The 21,409-nt window shown below is 43.9% G+C and overlaps 1 protein-coding gene across 2 annotated transcripts in view; it reads left to right on the top strand.

Moving 5' to 3' along the window:
• DAAM1 (dishevelled associated activator of morphogenesis 1) overlaps nucleotides 1–21,409 on the top strand; it is a 287,972-nt gene that overhangs the window by 171,655 nt on the left and 94,908 nt on the right. For both annotated transcript variants that reach the window (XM_067463067.1, XM_067463068.1), the window contains exon 4: nucleotides 14,975–15,046. In XM_067463067.1, the coding sequence (XP_067319168.1) occupies nucleotides 14,975–15,046 (72 nt within the window). The remainder of the gene's footprint in view (nucleotides 1–14,974; nucleotides 15,047–21,409) is intronic.

Below are 21,409 nucleotides of genomic sequence, written 5' to 3'. Positions count from 1 at the left end.
AGAATCTTGCTATTCTCTCTCTCCTACAGTTGACTCTCTGTTCTTGCAGACATTGTTCTCATGCATTGTTTAATTAGATGAGATCGAAACTGTGATCCGGTCAGGAGATGTCAGATAGTCGTAATTAATATGGGGGAAGCCCACTTTGTGCTCTCCCGGTAAGTGATCATCTGTCAAAGAGCTGTCGGGCCTTCAGACTTCCCCAGGATTTGATTCACTGGCCGCTTCCAGACGGTTCCTTGCAGTCTGATGCATTGTCCATTGTTCTCTTTGGCTTGGGCGCAGCCCTTTTTCAAAACTTACTACATGTATTAAACTTCTTTCCACATTGATTGCAGAAAGACAGATTGCAAAGCAATGCAGGAATGTATTCAATGTGGGCGTTAGCCAAATCTGGTAGGAACTGGCCAACATCCTTCAGAAATGACACTTGCAAGAACCTCCCTTTGCCTCACTATAATTTAATCAATGTGACCTGCAGCTGAATCCTCATCTCCATTTCCATCTAGTGCATTATATGAATTTGAAACAGTATTATATGTCAGTATGTTGTTGTTGTTTATCATACGATAGCTGACTGGCACAACCTGGGGATCACAACCAGATACAGTGAAGACATCTGCCCTTGCGCTGTGCTACTCTGCTGCTGAGTATGCATGCCCAGTGTGGAACACATCTCACCACACGAAAACAGTGGATGAGACATGCCGCATTATCACGGGGTGTCTGCGCCCTACACCACTGGAGAAATTACACTGCTTAGCCGGTATTGCACCACCTGACATCCACCGGGAAGTGGCAGCCAATAGTGAAAGGACCAAGGCAGAGACATCTCCAGCTCATCCCATGTTTGGGTATCAGCCAGCACGTCAACGACTTAAATCTAGAAATAGTTTTCTAAGATCTACAGAGACACTCGCTGGAACACCTCAGCAAGCGAGAGTCCAAAAGTGGCAGGCTCAAACCCAGAACCTCAACCAATGGCTGATACCAAATGAGAGACTCCCCCCTGGGCACACAGAGGACTGGGCGACTTGGAAGGCGCTGAACAGGCTGTGCTCTGGCACCACGAGATGCAGAGCCAACCTTCAGAAATGGGGCCACAAAGTGGAATCCTCGACATGCGAGTGGGGAGAAGAGCAAACAACTGACCACCTGCTGCAATGCACCCTGAGCCCTGCCACATGCACAATGGAGGACCTTCTTGCAGCAACACCAGAAGAACTCCAAGTGGCCAGATACTGGTCAAAGGACATTTAATCAACTACCAAACTCATAAATTTTGTATTTTGTCTGTTTGTTTGCTTTGTTCTGTTAGAAATGTAATATAATTTGACTGGTTGCCCTGACATGACAAATAAATATTTGTTTAGTCACCTCCCACTCTTCATGACCTCCTGAACCACCCCATGCCAGAACTCCTTTAGCCACCTAACTCCTTCAAGGTCATGCCAGTCACTTCAAGGATACCATCTATCCATCTTGCTCTTGGTCGTTAGCCCCTCTTCCTTTTTCCTTCCTTTTTCCCCAGCCTCATTCACTTCTCCAAGCTTTCCTACCTTCTCATTATGTGGCCAAAGGACTGCCTCTAATATCCTTCCCTCCCGTGAGCAGTCAGGCATTATTTCCTGAAGTATGGACTGGTTTGATCTTCTTGCGGTCTCAGAATTTTCCTCTATATATCAGTATTCCGGCCCAGCTTACCTGTCCGAATGTATCTCTTCCTATGAACCATCTAGGAGCTTAAGATCGTCTGCTCTCAATCTCACCTGCCTCGCAAGTGCAATTGGCAGAGACGAAGGACAGGGCCTTCTCAGTGGTGGCCCCCTCGGCTATGGAGCTCCCTTCCCAGGGATATTAGATTGGCCCCCTCCCTCCTGACTTTCTGAAAAAAAAGGAAAGACCTGCCTCTTTGAGCAAGTTTTTGAGAATGCAGCAGAATAGATAACACGGAACTATGAATGATGAACATGGAATGGCCAGATGATATGACTGGATAATGTTTTTAACAAGATGACACCAATGATTATATGGCCCTCAAGGAACATGGAAGGCACTGCAGACTACTTCAACCAGAGAAATCAGCCATAGCAGAGCACCTGATGAACCAACCTGGACACAGCATATTATTTGAGAACACAGAAATGCTGGACCACTCTCACAACCACCATGTCAGGCTACACAGAGAAGCCATTGAAATCCACAAGCATGTGGACAATTTCAACAGAAAGGAGGAAACCATGAAAATGAACAAAATGTGGCTACCCGTATTTAAAAAACTTTAAAATTAGAACAGCACAACAACAGACAGGAAAGAATCAGGGACATCTAATCACCTCTCAACAAAAGATTGCTCCAGGCACTGCCAGGCAATCAAATGCTAATCAAGGTGGTCAGTTGAAACATTCACACCTAGCTCCAGCAGACAAGAGTCCATTGTCCCACCCTGGTCATTCCACAGACATATAAACCCTTTTTCCTAGTTCCAAAAGACCTCACTACCTCTGAGGATGCTTGCCATAGATGCAGGCGAAACGTCAGGAGAGAATGCCTCTAGAACATGGCCATATAGCCTGAAAAAACCTACAACAACCCAGTGATTCCAGCCATGAAAGCCTTCGACGATACAATTATTATATGCTTTAATGGTTTTTATTTGTGTTTTATATGGTAATGTTGATTGTTTTTAATGGCACTTTTATGAATGCCTGACATCGAATTGTGCCAATCTGTAACCTGCCTTGAGTCACCGTATGGCTGAGAAAGGCGGGCTATAAATATTGCAAATAAATAAATAAATATAGATGAGGCCAAAGTCCACGGCACATCTTTCTTGGGATGTGAGCCTTCCCATTCCATGTTTCTCTTCCATCTCATTAACAGCCCAGCTGCTGAATATAATTGCATCTCCTTCTCATTCAACCTTTTTTAAAAAGCTATCTAAGACCTTGAGGTTTCCTCAAGTTTGCTAGTACATCCTCTTCTCCCTATTTTCTGTTTTGTTTTTGAATAGATATGCAGGATGGCTCAGTGCCTGAACATCATCAAGGAAAAAGGAAATGGTTTCAGTTTTATTTCAGCCTTATTTCACTTAACGGAGGAGTATATGCATTGGTCATCCTTTGTTGTTACATGCCTCCATGTCACAATCAGGACAAAAATCTTAATAATGGGATTTGAAGCCCAGTGTGCTCAAAGAGACTTTGGTTTTGCCTTCCTATGGGTTTGTGATGTAAAATCACTATGCTTGCTAAACATATTTCCTTGTTTTGAGGATTAATACACCCCGCTGTTCAGCCACAAAGGCTCTTGGAGTGGTTTATTTATTACTTATTTATTTAAAACATTTATATTCCACCCTTCTCACCCCGAAGGGGACTCAGAGCGGAGCACAGCATATATACAGCAAACATTCAATGCCAGGACTAGAAATGATATAAGTATGCATAAATATAGGTTGCTTACCTGTAACCATATTTCTTCAAGTGTCCATCTGTGAAAACATTTATCAAAATATCAAAATCCACCATTTTAAACTGTCATTGGTCATCTGTGTCAAATCTAAATTGGCCTGTTAAAGTTTCCTATCACTGCCTTTTTGCCCTGTCCTGAAAGCTTGGTCCCACAGCCAAGTTTTTACCATCCTTCTGAAGGACAGGAGGGAGGGGGCTGATCTGATCTCACCAGGAAGGGAGTTCCATAGCCAGGGGGCAATCACCGAGAAGGCCCTGTCTCTCGTCCCCACCAGTCGCACCTGTGACAATGGCGGGACAAAAAGCAGGGCCTCCCCGGAGGATCTTAGTCTCCACGGTGGTTCATAGGGAGAGATGTGTTTGGACAGGTAAATTGGGCCGTGGCATTTAGAGCTTTATAGGCCAAAGCCAGCATTTTGAATTGTACCCAGTAGCAAACTGGACAGCGAGAAGATCCAACCAGTCCATACTTCAAGAAATAAAGCCTGACTGCTCATTGGAGGGAAGAATAGTAGAGGCCAAGATGAAGTACTTTGGCCACATCATGAGAAGGAAGGAAAGCTAGGAGAAGAGAATGATGCTGGGGAAAATGGAAGGATAAAGGAAGAGGGGCCGACCAAGGGCAAGATGGATGGATGGTATCCTTGAAGTGACTGGCTTGACCTTGAAGGAGCTGGGGGTGGTGACAGCCGACAGGAAGTTGTGGCGAGGACTGGTCCATGAGGTCACGAAGAGTCGGAAATGAGTGAACGAATGAACAACAACAAAAACAGCAAACTGGCAGCCAGTGGAGCTGGCGTAACATAGGAGTTGTGTGCTCCCTGTATGCCGCCCCAGCTATTTATTTATTTATTTACAGTATTTATATACCGCCTTTCTCACCCCTGGGGGGACTCAAAATGGGTCTCTCAAACCTGGCTGCCTCTCATTGGACTATTTGAAGCTTCCGAGCAGTCTTCAAAGGCAACCCCACGTAAAGCACGTTGCAGTAGTCTATCCTGGATGTAACGAGAGCGACCACCATGGTTTACAAATGGTTAATTTGACAATTCCTTTGCCTTTAGGCTTATAATCTAAATAAGACAGGAAAGGGGAATGGCAGTGTGAAAGGGGATGAAGTCCAGCAGATACCCAAGTTTTTGGTTCCTCTCTACTTTCAACATCAGGGCAGTGGCAGTTGGCCACCAGTTTTCATCTGTGTCTGGACTGACCTAAGAATGGTGGAGCTGTGCCCTCCTCTTCTTCTTTCCCTCTGAGGCCAGGGCAACGTCAATTGGGATGGTGGGATGGCCTTTCATCTGAGTCTTGGTCTTGGTATGATGGAGCTGTGCCTGTTTATTTGTCTGAAGCACCTAAGGAACAGTCGATTATTGGCCCCACCACCAACATACTTCACTGAAGATGCAGATTTGAGGGGTATTCACCTCGATGAAGGGTCTGGAAACCAAGCCTTGTGAGAAACAGGTTAGGGAGCTGTGTATGTTTTGCCAAGAGAAGAGAGGACAAAGAGTTGACATGATAGCTCTCTTTAAGTATCTGGAACATCAAATAAGTCCATGTCTGTTGCAGAAGTTAAGACACAAACGAGTAGATTCAAATGACAAAGAAAAAGATTCTGACTAAATCTTTGGAAGAATTTCTAGGTAAGAGCACTATTTCAGAAGGTAATGGACTATCTTTTGGAGTTTTATTTCTCAAATAAAGCACCTTCTTGGGTACTTTAGTGACCAAGATTAATTCTGACAGTAGGCTGAAGTGAAGGTCCTTGCGATCCCTTTTGTGGTTCTGTCTCTAGAACAGTAATTCCTAACCTTTTTTTGACCAGGAACCACTTTGACCAGGGACCACTCTCCAACATTGGTACCAAGAGTGTTATGAATCGGTTTTGGTCAAATTTAGATTCGGTTTGGCTATTTGGAGTGCTGATTCAGAAAATTGAAAACCACATCAGCTCTGGTTTCTGATACAAAACATATGCCATCCAGTAGTCGCCATCTGCTTGTCCACAGAAAACCATATTTTATAATCTAGAGCTGATATGGTAGTAGTATTTTCCTGCTTCTTGGCAGGGGGTTGGACTGTATGGCCCATGAGGCCTCTTCCAACTCTATGATTCTAGTAATCTTTCGTGGGTAGTCGGCCTCTCCCCTTCCATCATCCCCATGGCCTCGGCACTATAAGAGAGTTTCACGAGGCTAGTTGCTCCCATTGCCGCATGGTTTTGAGGCAACGGTGTAGTAATTGTGAGACTACAGACCATATTTTTGTTCTTGGGGACCACTGGTGGTCCACGGACACAGGTTGGGAACCACTGCTCTAGAACCATACTCAAGAGGTTGTTTTTACTAGTCCCTTCTTCTGAAAGCACCTGGTATTTTTTGGTGGCCTCCCATCCAAGTACAAACCAGGACTGATCTTGCTTAGCTTCCAAGAATAAATAGGATCTGGTGCTTTTAGGAGATACAACTGGATGGCTATATAGATGGGTAGATAGATCTATCACTGAAGTCCATCAATGAATGCCATTTCTGTAGGACAACCCACTTTGACAGTGTATCATCTCAAAAGGTGTGTCATTCTCCATCACTGGAAATGTTGGAAGAGGTCCCATGGGCCATCTAGTCCAGCCCCTGCTCAGTGTAGGAACTCTGGTTCAATCATCCCCAGTAGGTAGCTGTCCAGTCTCTTTTTGAAGACACCCAAGGAAGGCGAACTCAGCATCTCTCCAAGCAATTGGTTCCATTGCTGAACTGCTCTTACATTGGGAACTGCTCTAACATTCGCCTTCTCCAGGAAGAGGGAACAAACACAGCCTTCCATGGATCCTGTCGGAAATGAATGGCATTCCTTGGCTTTTAAACAGTAGGTGTTAGATTTCTTGACAGTCGTGAAGGCCTCTTTCTTCAGAAATGATGAATTCAGCCGGCCAAACCCAAGTATTTTGGCAGGCAGCTGTTTTAATGTGTGCTGCTCAACGGGGCCAGAAATGTAACGGAGATTGGCAAGGATAAAACATGTAGGAAACCTGTGGCTGCTGTGGAGGAAAAAATCAAATCAAGCACTGAATTGGCTGTTCAAAAGAGGGAACTTTTCCAGAAACTAAACCTGTTTCCTTCATTCAGTGAGAGTAATTCCAAAAGATTTATTATGTTGGTTGACAGAAAATAAAGAGCATAGTAGTGGCAACTGCTAGTTTCTGTGTCAGTGGAATGAGGGAGCGTTGTCATGTATCTGGTCTGGGTTTTAGTCCAATAATACTAATACTACTACTACTACTACTAATAATAATAATAATAATAATAATAATAATTATTATTATTAGATAAACAACAAGATTAGTACACAGCAAACAGGATCACTATGCTGGCTATTGTATTGGATCACACGTTGGACTCTTCTCAAGCTGGAATGTGTCCAGAGGAGGGCGATTAAAATGATCAGGGGTCTGGAGAACAAGCCCTATGAGGAGCAACTTAAAGAGCTGGGCATGTTTAGCCTGAAGAAGGGAAGGTTGAGAGGAGATATAGTAGCCATGTATAAATATGTGAGAGGAAGCCACAGGGAGGAAGGAGCAAGCTTGTTTTCTGCTTCCTTGGAGACTAGGACAAGGAACAATGGCTTCAAACTACAAGAAAGGAGATTCCATCTGAACATGAGGAAGAACTTCCTGACTGTGAGAGCTGTTCAGTAGTGGAACTCTCTGCCCCGGAGTGTGGTGGAGGCTCCTTCTTTGGAAGCTTTTAAACAGAGGCTAGATGGCCATCTGTCAGGTGTGATTTGAATGCAATATCCCTGCTTCTTGGCAGGGGGTTGGACTGGATGGCCCATGAGGTCTCTTCCAACTCTTTGATTCTATTATTCTAAGTGTCTAGGACTGTGTGATGTATCGGTGAATAATGTGTGCAAATCCAAGTAGAGTGGCCTTTTGCAGCTGGCAGATGGTGATTTTGCCAGCGCTGATTGTTTTTAAGTGCAAGCCAAGGTCTTTAGGCACTGCACCCAATGTGCCGATCACCACTGGGACCCCCTTGACTGGCTTGTGCCAGTTCTATCTTTAAATCCTTATGTAGTGGAAGGTTTTCCAATTGCTTCTCATCAATTCTGCTGTCACCTGGGATTGCAACATCGATGATCCATACTTTGCTTTCCCCCCCATGATTGTGAGGTCAGGTGTATTGTGCTCCAAAACTCTGGAAGTCTGAATTTGGAAGTCCCAGAGTAGTTTGATGTTTTCATTTTCTGTAACTTTTTCAGCCTTGTGATCCCACCAATATTTTTTACAGGCAGATGGTATTTGTGGCACAAGTTCCAATGAATCATCTGCGCAACAGTATTATGCCTCTGCATATAGTCTGTCTGTGCAATCTTCTTGCAGCAGCTGAGGATGTGATCCATAGTTTCGTCTGGTTTTTTGGAGTGTCTACACTTGGAATCTGTCATTGACTTTTCAATTCTGGCTTTGATGGCATTGGCTCGAATGGCTTGTTCTTGGGCTGCCAGAACCAGGCCCTCCTTTGTCTACTTTTTCAAAGTTCAATTTGTGAGCCACATCCATGTTTTTTCTTTGTCAATTTGGAACTGTCCATTGAGAGTCGTAGTCTCCTCCTGCTTCCTCCTCTTTCTCCTCCTCTTTCTCCTCCTCTTTCTCCTCCTCTTCCTCCTGCTTCCTCCTCCTCCTCTCCTCCTTCTCCTCCTCCTCCTCCTTCTTCTTCTCCTTCTGTATTTATACCTTGCTTTATCTCTCTCAAGGGAGACTCGTACCCTAAATGTCAGAGGATCTAGGAGCTATGTAAAATAAAGGAGCTATCCAAGGTACTGAACTTAATTGAGGATAATAGGACCCTTGCATTTTACTATTGTTCTGTACCCAAGTGATGATGCTCTATCTCACATTGCTCTCTATCCTTTCTGTTGCCAATTGACTTACACACTTTATCCATCAGCCCTATCCTTACAATTGGTTTGCACAAGTCCACCTTCCCGTGCCCAGAAACTGATCATTGGTTGTTTGTTGATATCTCCTTTTATATTTTGTTATAATGCTGGTTTTATTTTAATTTTTTTGTGCTGTTGTTTATGTATTTTAATGTGTTATAGTTTAACTATGTTGCTCGGGCTCGTCCCCATGTAAGCCACCCCGAGTCCCTTAATAATATAATATAATTTTATTTGTGTACCCGGGGAAGTGGAGGCAGGGTACACAAATAAAATTATTGTTATATTATTGTAATAACTCCTTTAAAGTTTGGACTAAGACCCAGACTAGGATGCAAATGGCAAAATGGCAGGAGTGCCTTACTTAGAATCATAGAATCAAAGAGTTGGAAGAGACCTCATGGGCCATCCAGTCCAACCCCATTCTGCCAAGAAGCAGGAATATTGCATTCAAAGCACCCCTGACAGATGGCCATCCAGCCTCTGTTTAAAAGCTTCCAAAGAAGGAGCCTCCACCACACTCCGGGGCAGAGAGTTCCACTGCTGAATGGCTCTCAGTGTCAGGAAGTTCTTCCTCATGTTCAGATGGAATCTCCTCTCTTGTAGTTTGAAGCCATTGTTCCCTTGCGTCCTAGTCTCCATGGAAGCAGAAAACAAGCTTGCTCCCTCCTCCCTGTGGCTTCCTCTCACATATTTACACATGGCTATCATATCTCCTCTCAGCTTTCTCTTCTTCAGGCTAAACATGCCCAGCTCCTTAAGCCGCTCCTCATAGGGCTTGTTCTCCAGACCCTTGATCATTTTAGTCGCCCTCCTCTGGACACATTCCAGCTTGTCAATATCTTGAGCACTTGTACTTGCTGGTACTTTGCTCAAGGATAAGTATTCAATAGGATGAAACAGCGGCCATTCATTTGGGTATCACAAGTGTTAAGTTGTGCAGCAAGAGTGTAGATAAGGAGAGTCGACAGCCTGAGAAGAAATTGCAGCGATGTTCTTTTCTTGTCCCAAAGGATTGCTTGGAAGTAGATCATTGGAGTGATCTCTTTTCTTTCTTTTTTTCACTTCCAGCTTTTCTTGGGTGATGCTATAATTACCAGGGAAGAATTGAAGAGCTCAGCAGCATCACAACATTTGCTTGGAGCTCAACAGCTGAGAGAAATAAAAACAAGCCATATTTCAGAAGCAGTAGATTCAAAAACAAAATATAATAATTTGCTAGCATCAAAATCTTGTGTGTGAGTGGATGGGGGAAAGCACCTCTGTCATACTGGCATACTCAGAAATGGCAGAAGGTGGATTTGCATGTAATTCTTCCATTAGACAGACTGAGATGATAATGGTTGTCAAGCAGGTATTTCCTTTATGGTTATATTTTTAATGTACTACCATACAGAGAAATCAGTATTTTATTAAATACACAGTTAAAAAAAGGTAAAGGTAGTCCCCTGACATTAAGTCCAGTCATGTCTGTGTGGTGCTCATCTCCATGTCTAAGCCGAAGAGCCAGCATTGTCCGTAGACACCTCCAAGGTCATGTGACCGGCATGACTGCATGGAGTGCCGTTACCTTCCCGCCGGAGTGTTACCTATTGATCTACTCAGATTTGCATGTTTTCGAACTGCTAGGTTGGCAGAAGCTAGGGCTGACAGTGGAAGCTCACGCCGCTACCCGGAATCGAACCTGCAACCTTTCGATCAACAAGCTCAGCAGCTCAGTGCTTTAACCCACTGCGCCACCTGGGGCTCTATATACACAGTAAACAAACCTATAAATAAGCAATCCATGTACTATAAATGGAGCCCCGGTGGCACAATGGGTTAAGCCACTGAGCTGCTGGATTTGCTGACTGAAAGGTCAGCGGTTTGAATCCAGAGAGTGAGGTGAGCTCCTGCAGTTAGCTCCAGCTTCTACCAACCTAACATGCTTCATACCTTAGTTACATCCAGGTTGGATTACTGCAATGCATTCTATGTGGGGCTGCCTTTGAAGACAACTTGGAAATTGTAGCTATTGCTCCTAATCACTTAGAGTAAAAATGGTTAGTAGCCAATCTTTTCAAGCTTTCTTTCATTAAGTCACAGTTGCACATCACACAACTTTTTTGGGGGAGGGGGAGGGCAAAGTCTAAATAATAAGGAAAATACGTTTCCGGGCTGTATGGCCATGTTCCAGAAGCATTCTCTCCTGACATTTCACCCACATCTATGGCAGGCATCCTCAGAGGTTGTGAGGTCTGTTGGAAACTAGGCAAGTGGGGTTTATATGTCTGTGGAATAATGTCCAGGGTGGGAGAAAGAAAGAACTCTTTTCTCTTTGAGACAAGTGTGAATGTTGCAATTGGACACCTCGATTAGCATTGAATGGCCTTGCAGCTTCAAAGCCTGGCTGCTTTCTGCCTGGGGGAATCCTTTGTTGGTATTCCCAACAAAAGAAAATATAGATCCATCCTTTTCCAAGGTAGCACTCTCCCTCTCAAATTCCCCCCTTCTATCCATTCCCGGATGCATACAAACCCAGTGTATCCATATCAAAAGTCTCCCTGTAAACGAGCAAGCCTACCATGGATTTGTAATATACATTCCCAAAAGTGTGGGCTTAAAGCAGGATGTGAGAAACATGGGTCTATAGGTGCATCCACACTTTAGAATCAATCCAGTTTGACACCACTTTCATAGAATCAAAGAGTTGGAAGAGACCTCATGGGCCATCCAGTCCAACATTCTGCCAAGAAGCAGGAATATTGCATTCAAATCACCCCTGACAGATGGCCATCCAGCCTCTGTTTAAAAGCTTCCAAAGAAGGAGCCTCCACCACACTCCGGGGCAGAGAGTTCCACTGCTGAACGGCTCTCACAGTCAGGAGGTTCTTATTTATTTATTTATTTATTTCACAGTTTTCTTTACCGAGCTTCTCAACCTCATTGAGGGACTCAGCCCGGTTTCCAGCCATAAAAACATATACACTCATTAAAATATCATATATCACAATTACAAAAACAACTTTAAAAACACTATATATAAAACTACAGGTTCTTCCTCATGTTCAGATGGAATCTCCTTTCTTGTAGTTTGATTGGCACTTTGATTGGCAGGGCTCAACATTATGGAATCATAGGACTTTGCAAGGTCTTTAGCATGCCTTGCTAAAGAGTGCTTGTGCTTCATATCTAGTATCCCATAGTATTGTGCCGTGGCAGTTAAAGTGATGTCACACTGCATTAATGCTGCAATGTGGATGCACCTTAAGCTTCTGTGTTGTGTTTTGATTATTTTCTGAGCCTCTGCTGCCACCACAATTCAGCTTCCATTGGGGCTGGAGCTTGCCGCATGAAAGCACAACTGTTTTCTGTTCCTGTGAACTCGCTCACACCGGCTCTTGGCTCTTTGCCAGCCGAGTAGGAACGGGTTTTGTCTGCGAGTGACCTAATTCTCCTGCTGTGAATTGTTTGGCGATATCCACTGCTCATGGTATCTTGGTGTGCCCAGCTTTCCCCAGGGATGGCGGGAAGTGACTGTGAATGTGCCGGCTTTGTCGGCAAAAGGGAACGGATCCCCTTGCAAGCCTGGATTTCTTCAAAGATTGCCATCTCTGCCTCTTCCTTTCACTCTTTTTTGAATTATTTACTCACTTAGGTACCCAGCAGTGCCCGGGTTAAGCCTTTTGTAATGATAAAGTAGCCATTGTTTGTTTTGGGATTTTATGAATGGTCCCATTAGGAAAATGTATAATGAACTACAACTCCCATTATCCTGGCTCAGTTCTCCCCAAATGCTACCAGTATTCAAAGTTGGCCATGTTGGGCATGCATGTCAAGACTGATCCAGATTCATCATCAGTTGGGTTCACAGCGCTCGTTGGATGGGATACTAAATGAGACGCATCTACACTATATAATTAATGCAGTTTCGACACCATTGTAACTGCCATGACTCAATGTTATGGAATTCTGGGAAGTAGAGTTTGATGAGGCACCAGCATGCTTTGTCTTCTTACTTACTTACTTAGGTGATCCCTCGTTGTCCAAGTAGGATAATCCTCCAGAGTGGGTCTGTAGGTGACTATGGAGCCCTATTCTTGATCTGCATCTTCTCCTTCAGTGAGGGCATTGGTTTCCAGGTGGAAGGCAGTCCCAGTCAGTGTTGGCTTGATGCGCCTTCCTCTTGGCACGCTTCTCTCTTTCGCCCTCATTTGTGCCTCTTCAAATTCTACAGCACTGCTGGTCACAGCTGACCTCCAGCTGGAGTGCTCACAGGCCAGGGCTTCCCAGTTCTCAGTCTCTATGCCAGAGATTTTAAGGTTGGCTTTGAGCGCATCTTTAAATCTCTTTTCCTGCCCACCAACATTCCGTTTTCCGTTCTTGGGTTCGGAGCAGAGCAACTGCTTTGGGAGACTGTGGTTGGACATCTGCACAACGTGGCTGGTCCAGCAGAGTTGAGGGCGGAGGACCATCGCTTCAGTGCTGGTGGTTTTTGCTTCTTCCAGCACGCTGACATTTGTCTACTCGTCTTCCCAAGACATTTGCAGAATTTTCCGGAGGCAGCGCTGATTGAATCGTTCCAGGAGTTGCATGTGACATCTGTAGACAGTCCACGTTTCGCAGGCATATAGCAGGGTTGGGAGGACAATCTATGTATATAAATTTGTTAGGGGCATCCAACGAGGAAACAAAACTCAAAACCCCCCCAACGAAACTTAACCAAAATTCCCATGCCCATAACACAACCCACAAGGTACAAACATATCTTCTCAAAATGAAAAACAACACAACAACACACTCACAAAACGGCAAAACAACAAAACTCAAAAATCCCCCAACGAAACTTAACCAAAATCCCCGTGCCCATAACACAACCCACAAGGTACAAACATATCTACTCAAAATGAAAAACAACACAACAACACACTCACAAAACGGCAAAACAACAAAACTCAAAAATCCCCCAACGAAACTTAACTAAAATCCCCGTGCCCATAACACAACCCACAAGGTACAAACATATCTACTCAAAATGAAAAACAACACAACAACACACTCACAAAACGGCAAAACAACAAAACTCAAAAATCCCCCAACGAAACTTAACCAAAATCCCCGTGCCCATAACACAACCCACAAGGTACAAACATACCTACTCAAAATGAAAAACAACACAAGAACACACTCACAAAACGGCAAAACAACAAAACTCAAAAATCCCCCAACGAAACTTAACCAAAATCCCCGTGCCCATAACACAACCCACAAGGTACAAACATACCTACTCAAAATGAAAAACAACACAACAACACACTCACAAAACGACAAAACAACAAAACTCAAAAATCCCCCAACGAAACTTAACTAAAATCCCCGTGCCCATAACATAACCCACAAGAAGCAAACATACCTACTCAAAATGAAAAACAACACAGCAACACACTCACAAAACGGCAAAACAACAAAACTCAAAAATCCCCCAACGAAGGAAGAAAGAGAAGGAAGAAAGTAGAGAAAGGGGGAGGAAAAGGGGGAAGGAATAGGTAGGTACCTCTCTTTCATAATAGTCCAGATATCTACCTCAACTTTGATAAGTTTTACTATAGGCCACAGCAACGCGTGGCAGGGCACAGCTAGTAGCTTTATAAACAAGCACAGGGGTACAATTTGCTATTCTATCTCAAATCAACCCTATATGTGTATATCAGATTCTCGGGACATTCTCTGCTCATCATTGTCAACCAGTGCTGAGTTTGGAGTAGAACTGCTTTGAGAGATGGTGGTTGGGCATCTGGACAACGTGGCCGGTCCAGCAGAGTTGATGGCGGAGGACCATCGCCTCAATGCTGGTGGTCTTTGCTTCTTCCAGCACGCTGACATTTGTCTGCTTGTCTTCCCAAGAGATTTGCAGGATTTTTTTGGAGGCAGCACAGATGGAATCATTCTGGGAGTTGCATGTGATATCTGTAGACAGTCCACATTTTGCAGGCATGTAGCAGGTTTGGGAGGACAATAGCTTTATAAACAAGCACCTTGGTATCCCTACGGATGTCCCGGTCCTCAAACACCCTTTCGCTAGAGACCTTGCAAAGCAACAACTCAGTATGGGAAAACTGGGCCCTCCAGGTGTTTTGGACTTCAACTCTTACAACTCCTAACAGCCGGTCATTGAAAAACTATAGCAAAATGTGCTGCAGGATGTCCCACAGAAACAAAGTTTTTGCAGTTGAATAAACAACCCCCCCCCCCCATATTTTTATGATAGAACCAATTAGGAAATGACATTTATAAACAAGGAACAAAAGGTGTATTCTATAGTGTAATGCCCTCATAGACTTGTTGAAGTACAACTCCCACCATCTCCAGAAAGGACAACCACTTGGCTACTCCAGTCCACAACTGCTAAGTTGCTTTTACCTATTTCATTTTAAGTAAGATTTTAAGCTGCTTTGAAAGAAAAGAGGGATAGAAATCAAGTTAATAATACAGTTTCTTTATTATAGGTATGAATATAAAATAACAAAAAAATTATGAGTAACATAACCTATGTTTTTTTACCTTGTTCTCTCATCTGTTTATTTCAGGACCAAGAAGAAAACAAAGGCGCCACAAGCTGGCCAGAGTTCTATATTGATCAGCTTAACTCCATGGCTGCTGTAAGTAGAGTTCTTGGAAGTTAAACTCTTGCTTATGTAACGAGGGTTCATGACATGATTGAGATTGTATGTGTTTATAGGTTAGGAAAACATAGAAGATTAAAATATTGCATGAATGATGCAGATTTGTGCATTGTATAACAAGATAAGATGGGATGTGGTGTCTTTAGGATATTTAGATCCTTTAACCCTGGGCAAACTTTAGCCCTCCCTCCAAGTGTTTTGGACTTCAACTCCCACAATTCCTAACAGCCTATCGGCTGTTAGGAATTGTGAGAGTTGAAGTCCAAACACCTGGAGCAGTGTTTCTCAACCTTCCTAAGGTCGCAACCCCTTCCTCCAGATCAGTGGTTCTCAACCTTCCTAATGCTGTGACACCTTAATACAGTTCCTCATGTCGTGGTGACCCCCGTTTACAGTTTACTTCATAACTGTAATTTTGCTACTGTTCTGAATCGCAATGTAAATATCTGATATGCAGGATATATTTTTGTTCACTGGACCAAATTTGGCACAAATACCCGATGCTCCCAAATTTGAATACTGGTAAGGTTGGGGGGGGGGGGGTTGATTTTGTCATTTGGGAGTTGTAGTTGCTGGGATTAATAGTTCACCTACAATCAAAGAGCATTCTGAACTCCACCAATGAGAGAATTGAACCAAACCTGGCACACAGAACTCTCATGACCAACAGAAAATATTGGAAGGGTTTGGTGGGCACTGACCTTGAGTTTTGGATTTGTAGTTCACCTACACCCAGAGAGCATTGTGGACTCAAACAATGATGGATCTGGACCAAACTTGGCATGAATATTCAATATTCCGAAACGTGAATATCCAATATTCCCACAGGTGGAGCCTCCTTCCAGGCTCTCATGCTCTCCCTTGCCCGCACATGTGCACTCACGCTCTCCCTTGCCTGCACATGCGCACCACAATGCCATGCCCTCAGGAACTTCCACAGTGGAAACCATCTCTTGTTGCTAGTAAACTGGCTGGCTGACTTAAACAGCCCTCTCCTTGCCTGAGAGGCCAGCGTATTACAGCAGGAGGAGGGGTTTTGGTGGGAGGAATCGTCATCTGTTTCCAAAAAGGAAGAGAAGGATAGGCAGAGAGATCTTCAGCCTTCTCTGCCAAAGTGGTTCCTAAGATCATCAGAAATATATTTATTTATTTACATCATTTTTATCCCACCCATTTCAGCTCGAAGGCGACTCGGTGGAGTACAGACTGGCAGCAATGAGATGCCGTGTGTGTGTGTGTGTGTGTGTGTATATATATATATATATACACACACACACACACACATACATACATACATATCTCAGTTAAAAGCAATTAAATTACATCATAAATACATATAAAAACCATAGAAGCAATAAAAACTATAAAAAATTATAAAAACAATGTCTTCCATTTCAATTCCTCATCCGTTTACATTGTCTTAGCCATTCCGTGGTCATATTCCTATTTCAGTTTATCTGATCATGCTGAAATTCCAAACCCTTGCTCAAAAACTTCTGAGGATGCTTGCAATAGATACAGGCGAAACGTCAGGAGAGAATGCTTCTAGAACATTGCCATATAGCCCGAAAAACCTACAACAACTCAGCTTGCTCAAAAAGCCAGGTTTTCAATCATTTCCGAAATATATGTTTTCTGATTGTCTTTGGTGACCCCTCTGGAAACCCCTTGCAACTCCCCCAGGGGTCCCGACCTCCTGGTTGAGAAATGCTGACCTGGAAGGAGGGCCAAAGTTTGCCCAGGCCTGGTGTACATTGTATAATTAATGCAGGTTGATGCCCTTTAACTGCCATGGTTCCATGCTATGGGATCCTGGGATTTGTAGAAGCAGAAAGATTATCAGATCTGTAGTCCAAAAATGTGACTGGTCCCAGTTTCCCATTAGATCAGTGGTTCTCAACCTGGGGTTCGGGACCTCTGAGGGGGTCGCGAGGGGGTGTTAGAGCGGTCGCCAAATAGCATCAGAAAACACAGTATGTTGTGTTGGTCATGGGGGTTCTGAGTGGGAAGTTTGGCCCAATTCTATCATTGATGGGGTTCAGAATGCTCTTTGATGGTAGGTGAACTATAAATCCCAGCAATTACAACTCCCAAATGTCAACATTTGGGCATATTGAGGATTGTGCCAAGTTTGGTCCAGATCCATCATTGTTTGAGTCCACAGTGTTCTCTAGATCTAGGTGAACTACAACTCCCAAACTCAAGGTCAGTAACCACCAAACCCTTCCAGTATTTTCTGTTGGTCGTGGGACTTCTGTGTGCCAAGTTTGGTTAAATTCCGTCGTTGGTGGAGTTCAGAATGCTCTTTGATTTTAGGTGAACTATAAATCCCAGCAACTACAACTCCCAATTGACAAAATCAACCCCTCACCCAACCCCACTAGTATTCAAATTTGGGTGTATTGGGTATTTGTGCCAAATTTGATCCAGTGAATGAAAATACATCCTGCATATTGGATATTTACATTACAATTCATAATAGTAGCAAATTTACAGTTATGAAGCAACAACAAAAATAGTATTATGGTTGGGGGTCACCACAACATGAGGATCTGTATTAAGGGGTCGCGGCATTAGGAAGGTTGAGAAACACTGCATTAGATGTTGTAGGTTACCAATGGTTTAGTGTGCAAAGAGTAGTGTGAAGGGCATTGAGATTTGCCAGAAAAAGAAGACACCCAGGTGATTAAATATAGGGCTGAAAAACTTGAAGATGGGCTCTGCTTTCCAGCTGTCCAAGCAACTGCAATGGCCAAGAGCCACATGTTCATGCGTGTAAATGTGGGGATGGTTTGTTTCTGCAGACCTTCCAGGGCCTCCAACAAAAGCCCCTTGATCAAAGGAAACAGACCTTGCTTGTCTGTAAGGAAACTTGATTTATAGGCCCTTCCACCAGCTGGAGCTCTTAGCTGGCAGAGGCAAGTGGGGATTTTACAGAGGGTTACAAACACAGAGGGCTCCTCCTCAACCCTTTTCTTCACCCCCCACCCAAGCATAACATCTGCCGTTCATTCAGCAAGGGAGTTTGGCATCGTGTCTTCTCTGCAGGAATCTCCAAGGGATTGCAAAGGGTCAGAGTTCACTAGAAGCATGCAGGTCCTTTCCCGTTCATTGCTTGTCCTGTGTACACTATTGGGAGGAAAGTGAAAAACAATGGATGACACCTGGCTTGAAAAAAATATATAGGAAAGAGATTTGGACCACCAGCTGGACAAGTGACCAATTTAAGATGGAATCAGGTGTCAGACAGGGATGTGTTATGCCCCAACTTTATTCTCCATCTTCATCACTATGATATGTCATCTTGTTTATGGGAAGCTTCCCACTGGAGTGGAAATCATCTATCGGACAGATGGCAAGCTATTTAACCTCTGCAGACTGAAAGCCAAAACCAAGGTTATAGAACTCCAGTATGCTGATGACAATGTCATCTGTGCGCATTCAGAAGAAAATCTACAAGCCACTCTAAACACCTTCGCAGAAGCATACAAGAAGGTCGGCCTGTCATTGAACATAGAGAAAACCAAAGTGCAATTCCAGCAGTCACCAGCCAACCCCTCTCCAATGCCAGCGATACAGCTTAATGGTGTAACATTAGAAAATGTTGACCATTTCCGCTACCTTGGCAGGCACCCCTCCACCAAAGTCAACATTGACACCGAAATACAACATCGCCTGAGCTTTGCAAGTGCAGCATTTTTCCGAATGAAGCAGAGAGTGTTTGAGGACCGGGACATCCGTAGGGATACCAAGGTGCTTGTTTAGAAAGCTATTGTCCTCCACACCCTGCTATACGCCCGCGAAATGTGGACTGTCTACAGATGTCACATGCAACTCCTGGAACGACTCCATCAGTGCTCCCTCTGAAAAATCCTGCAAATCTCTTGGGAAGACAAGTGGACAAATGTCAGCATGCTGGAAGAAGCAAAGACCGACAGCATTGAAGCTATGGTCCTCTGCCATCAACTCTGCTGGACTGGCCACGTTGTCCGGATGCCCAACCACAGTCTCTCAAAGCAGTTTCTCTACTCCGAACTCAAGAACAGAAAATGGAATGTTGGTGGGCAAGAAAAGAGATTTAAAGATGGGCTCAAAGCCAACCTTAAAATCTCTGGCATAGACACTGAGAACTGGGAAGCCCTGGCCTGTGAGCGCTCCAGCTGGAGATCAGCTGTGACCATCAGTGCTGCAGAATTTGAAGAGGCATGAATGGAGTGCGAAAGAGAGAAACATGCCAAGAGGAAGGCACATCAAGCCAACCCTGGCCGGGACTGCCTTCTACCTGGAAACCAATGTCCTCACTGCGGGAGAACATGCAGATCAAGAAGAGGGCTCCACAATCACCTACTCTGGAGGATTATCCTACTCGGACAATGGTTTGCCTAAGTAAGTAAGTAAGTTGAACATGAGTCAAGAGTGTGATGCAGCAGCAAGAATAGCCAATACATTATTTGGCTGCATCACACAAAGTATGGTGTAAAGATCAAAAGCAGTCCTAGTGCCACTCTATTCTGCTTTGGCAGAATAGAAGTTTGGCCGAAGGATATTGACAAGCCGGAAAGGTGTCCAGAGAAGAGCTACCAAAATGATCAAAGCTCTGGAAACCTTATGAGGAGCAGCTGAGGGAACTGGGTGAAGAAGAGAAAGTTGAGTGGGGACATGATAAGCCTCTTTAGATATTTGAAAAGGTATCACACTGAGGAGGAGGAAAAACTTGGTTTCTGCAGCCTAGAGATTGGAAACGTAGCAATGTATTCAAATTGCAGGGAAAGAGATTCCATCGAAACATTTGGAAGAACTTACTGTAACTGTTAACAGTGAGATATACAGCCTGGGATTTTAGCAGTCTCCTTCTCTGAAGGATTTTCAACAAAGGCTGGATAGCTGTCTGTCGGGTGTGCTTTGATTGTATGTTCCTGCCTGGAAGAAGGGAGTTGGACTGGATGATTCTTGTAGTCTCTTCCAACTCTATGATTCTTATTATTGTATTGTCGAAGGCTTTCATGGCTGGAATCACTAGGTTCTTGTGGGTTTTTTCGGGCTATAGGGCCATGTTCTAGAGGCATTTCTCCTGACGTTTCGCCTGCATCTATGGCAAGCATCCTCAGAGGTAGTGAGGTCTGTTGGGAATTCTTATTATTGCTGTGTTAATAGTCTTGTACTATAGCATAGAAGCCAAGCATTCCAGTTGTGTAGAGATAGTGTCACACCTCAGAATAGATTCACCTTGCTGAAATCAACAAAACTGCACGCAGACTGAAATCTTTGTAGTTTATTGAAAAATAAAAGATAAAAATTCATAAAAGCAAGTAATGTTCCAAAAGATGAATAAGGCATAGCACTATAAAGCAGGATTCCAAGAGTCACCAACAAAACAATCTCTCATGAGAACATGGACACAAGAACTACAAGATAATCCATGCAAACGAGCCCAAGCTTCTTGGTTGAGTGCGAAGTTGCTCTGACAAAGGTTTGTTTTCAAACACACTGCTTAATACCCTTTGCAATAAATGAAAGCATTTCTTTGGCCTCTGACCTCCTTCTTGTTAGCTATTCTCACACTCCTTTGAACTCTGAATTCCAAACGGTCAGCCCAATCTAAGGTTCCTGTTTCATCAAGGTCAGGCTGCTCGTTAGGGTCAGCCTGATTGTCTTCCTGCTTACTATCAGACTGAGAACTGTCCTCCTTTTCTGAGTCAATTTGCACCTGGCTAGTTTCAGTATCAAAAACATCATTCCCTGCTGTGGGAAACTGAACTTGCACACCCTGTTCCTCATTGTCTACAACAGGAACATTTTGAACCTGAATGTGAACCTGAATTCCATCATCCTCATCAGAGTCACCCTGAGACCCCATCTGAGTCACAATACTGTCAGTCTGTGGTTCCAGCTGGGTCACAACAGATAGTTCGAATTATTTCAGTCTTGTCCCACTTTTTCACCTCCATCAAATGACATGGAGGGCCAGATTCAATCCCGGGCCTTGGGTTTGACACCTGTGTTCTTGTATCTTCCATTGCTAGTGCTATGCTGCTTAGATTGAAGAAGGAATTGTTCAAAAATCTATTAACCCTCATGCCCTTGCCCGGGGCAATCTAGTGTCCCAGAATAATGTATTGTTGCATCGTATGCACAAAAGTAGACAGGCAGCCCATTGCTTTTTTGTCCTGATGAGTATCTTGCCCTGGATTCAAAGTGGCGTACAGATTGTTTTATCAAACGCTTTCATGGCCAGAATCACTGGGTTCCTTGTAGCCAGGGTTAGGGTTAGTGTTAGGCCATGTTCCAGAAGCATTCTCTCCTGGCATCTATGGCAGGGATCCTCAGAGGTTCAGGAGT

Source organism: Anolis sagrei, chromosome 1 (assembly GCF_037176765.1).
Source record: "Anolis sagrei isolate rAnoSag1 chromosome 1, rAnoSag1.mat, whole genome shotgun sequence".
Lineage (NCBI taxonomy): Eukaryota > Metazoa > Chordata > Lepidosauria > Squamata > Dactyloidae > Anolis > Anolis sagrei.
This window is presented reverse-complemented; position numbering and strand designations above follow the sequence as displayed.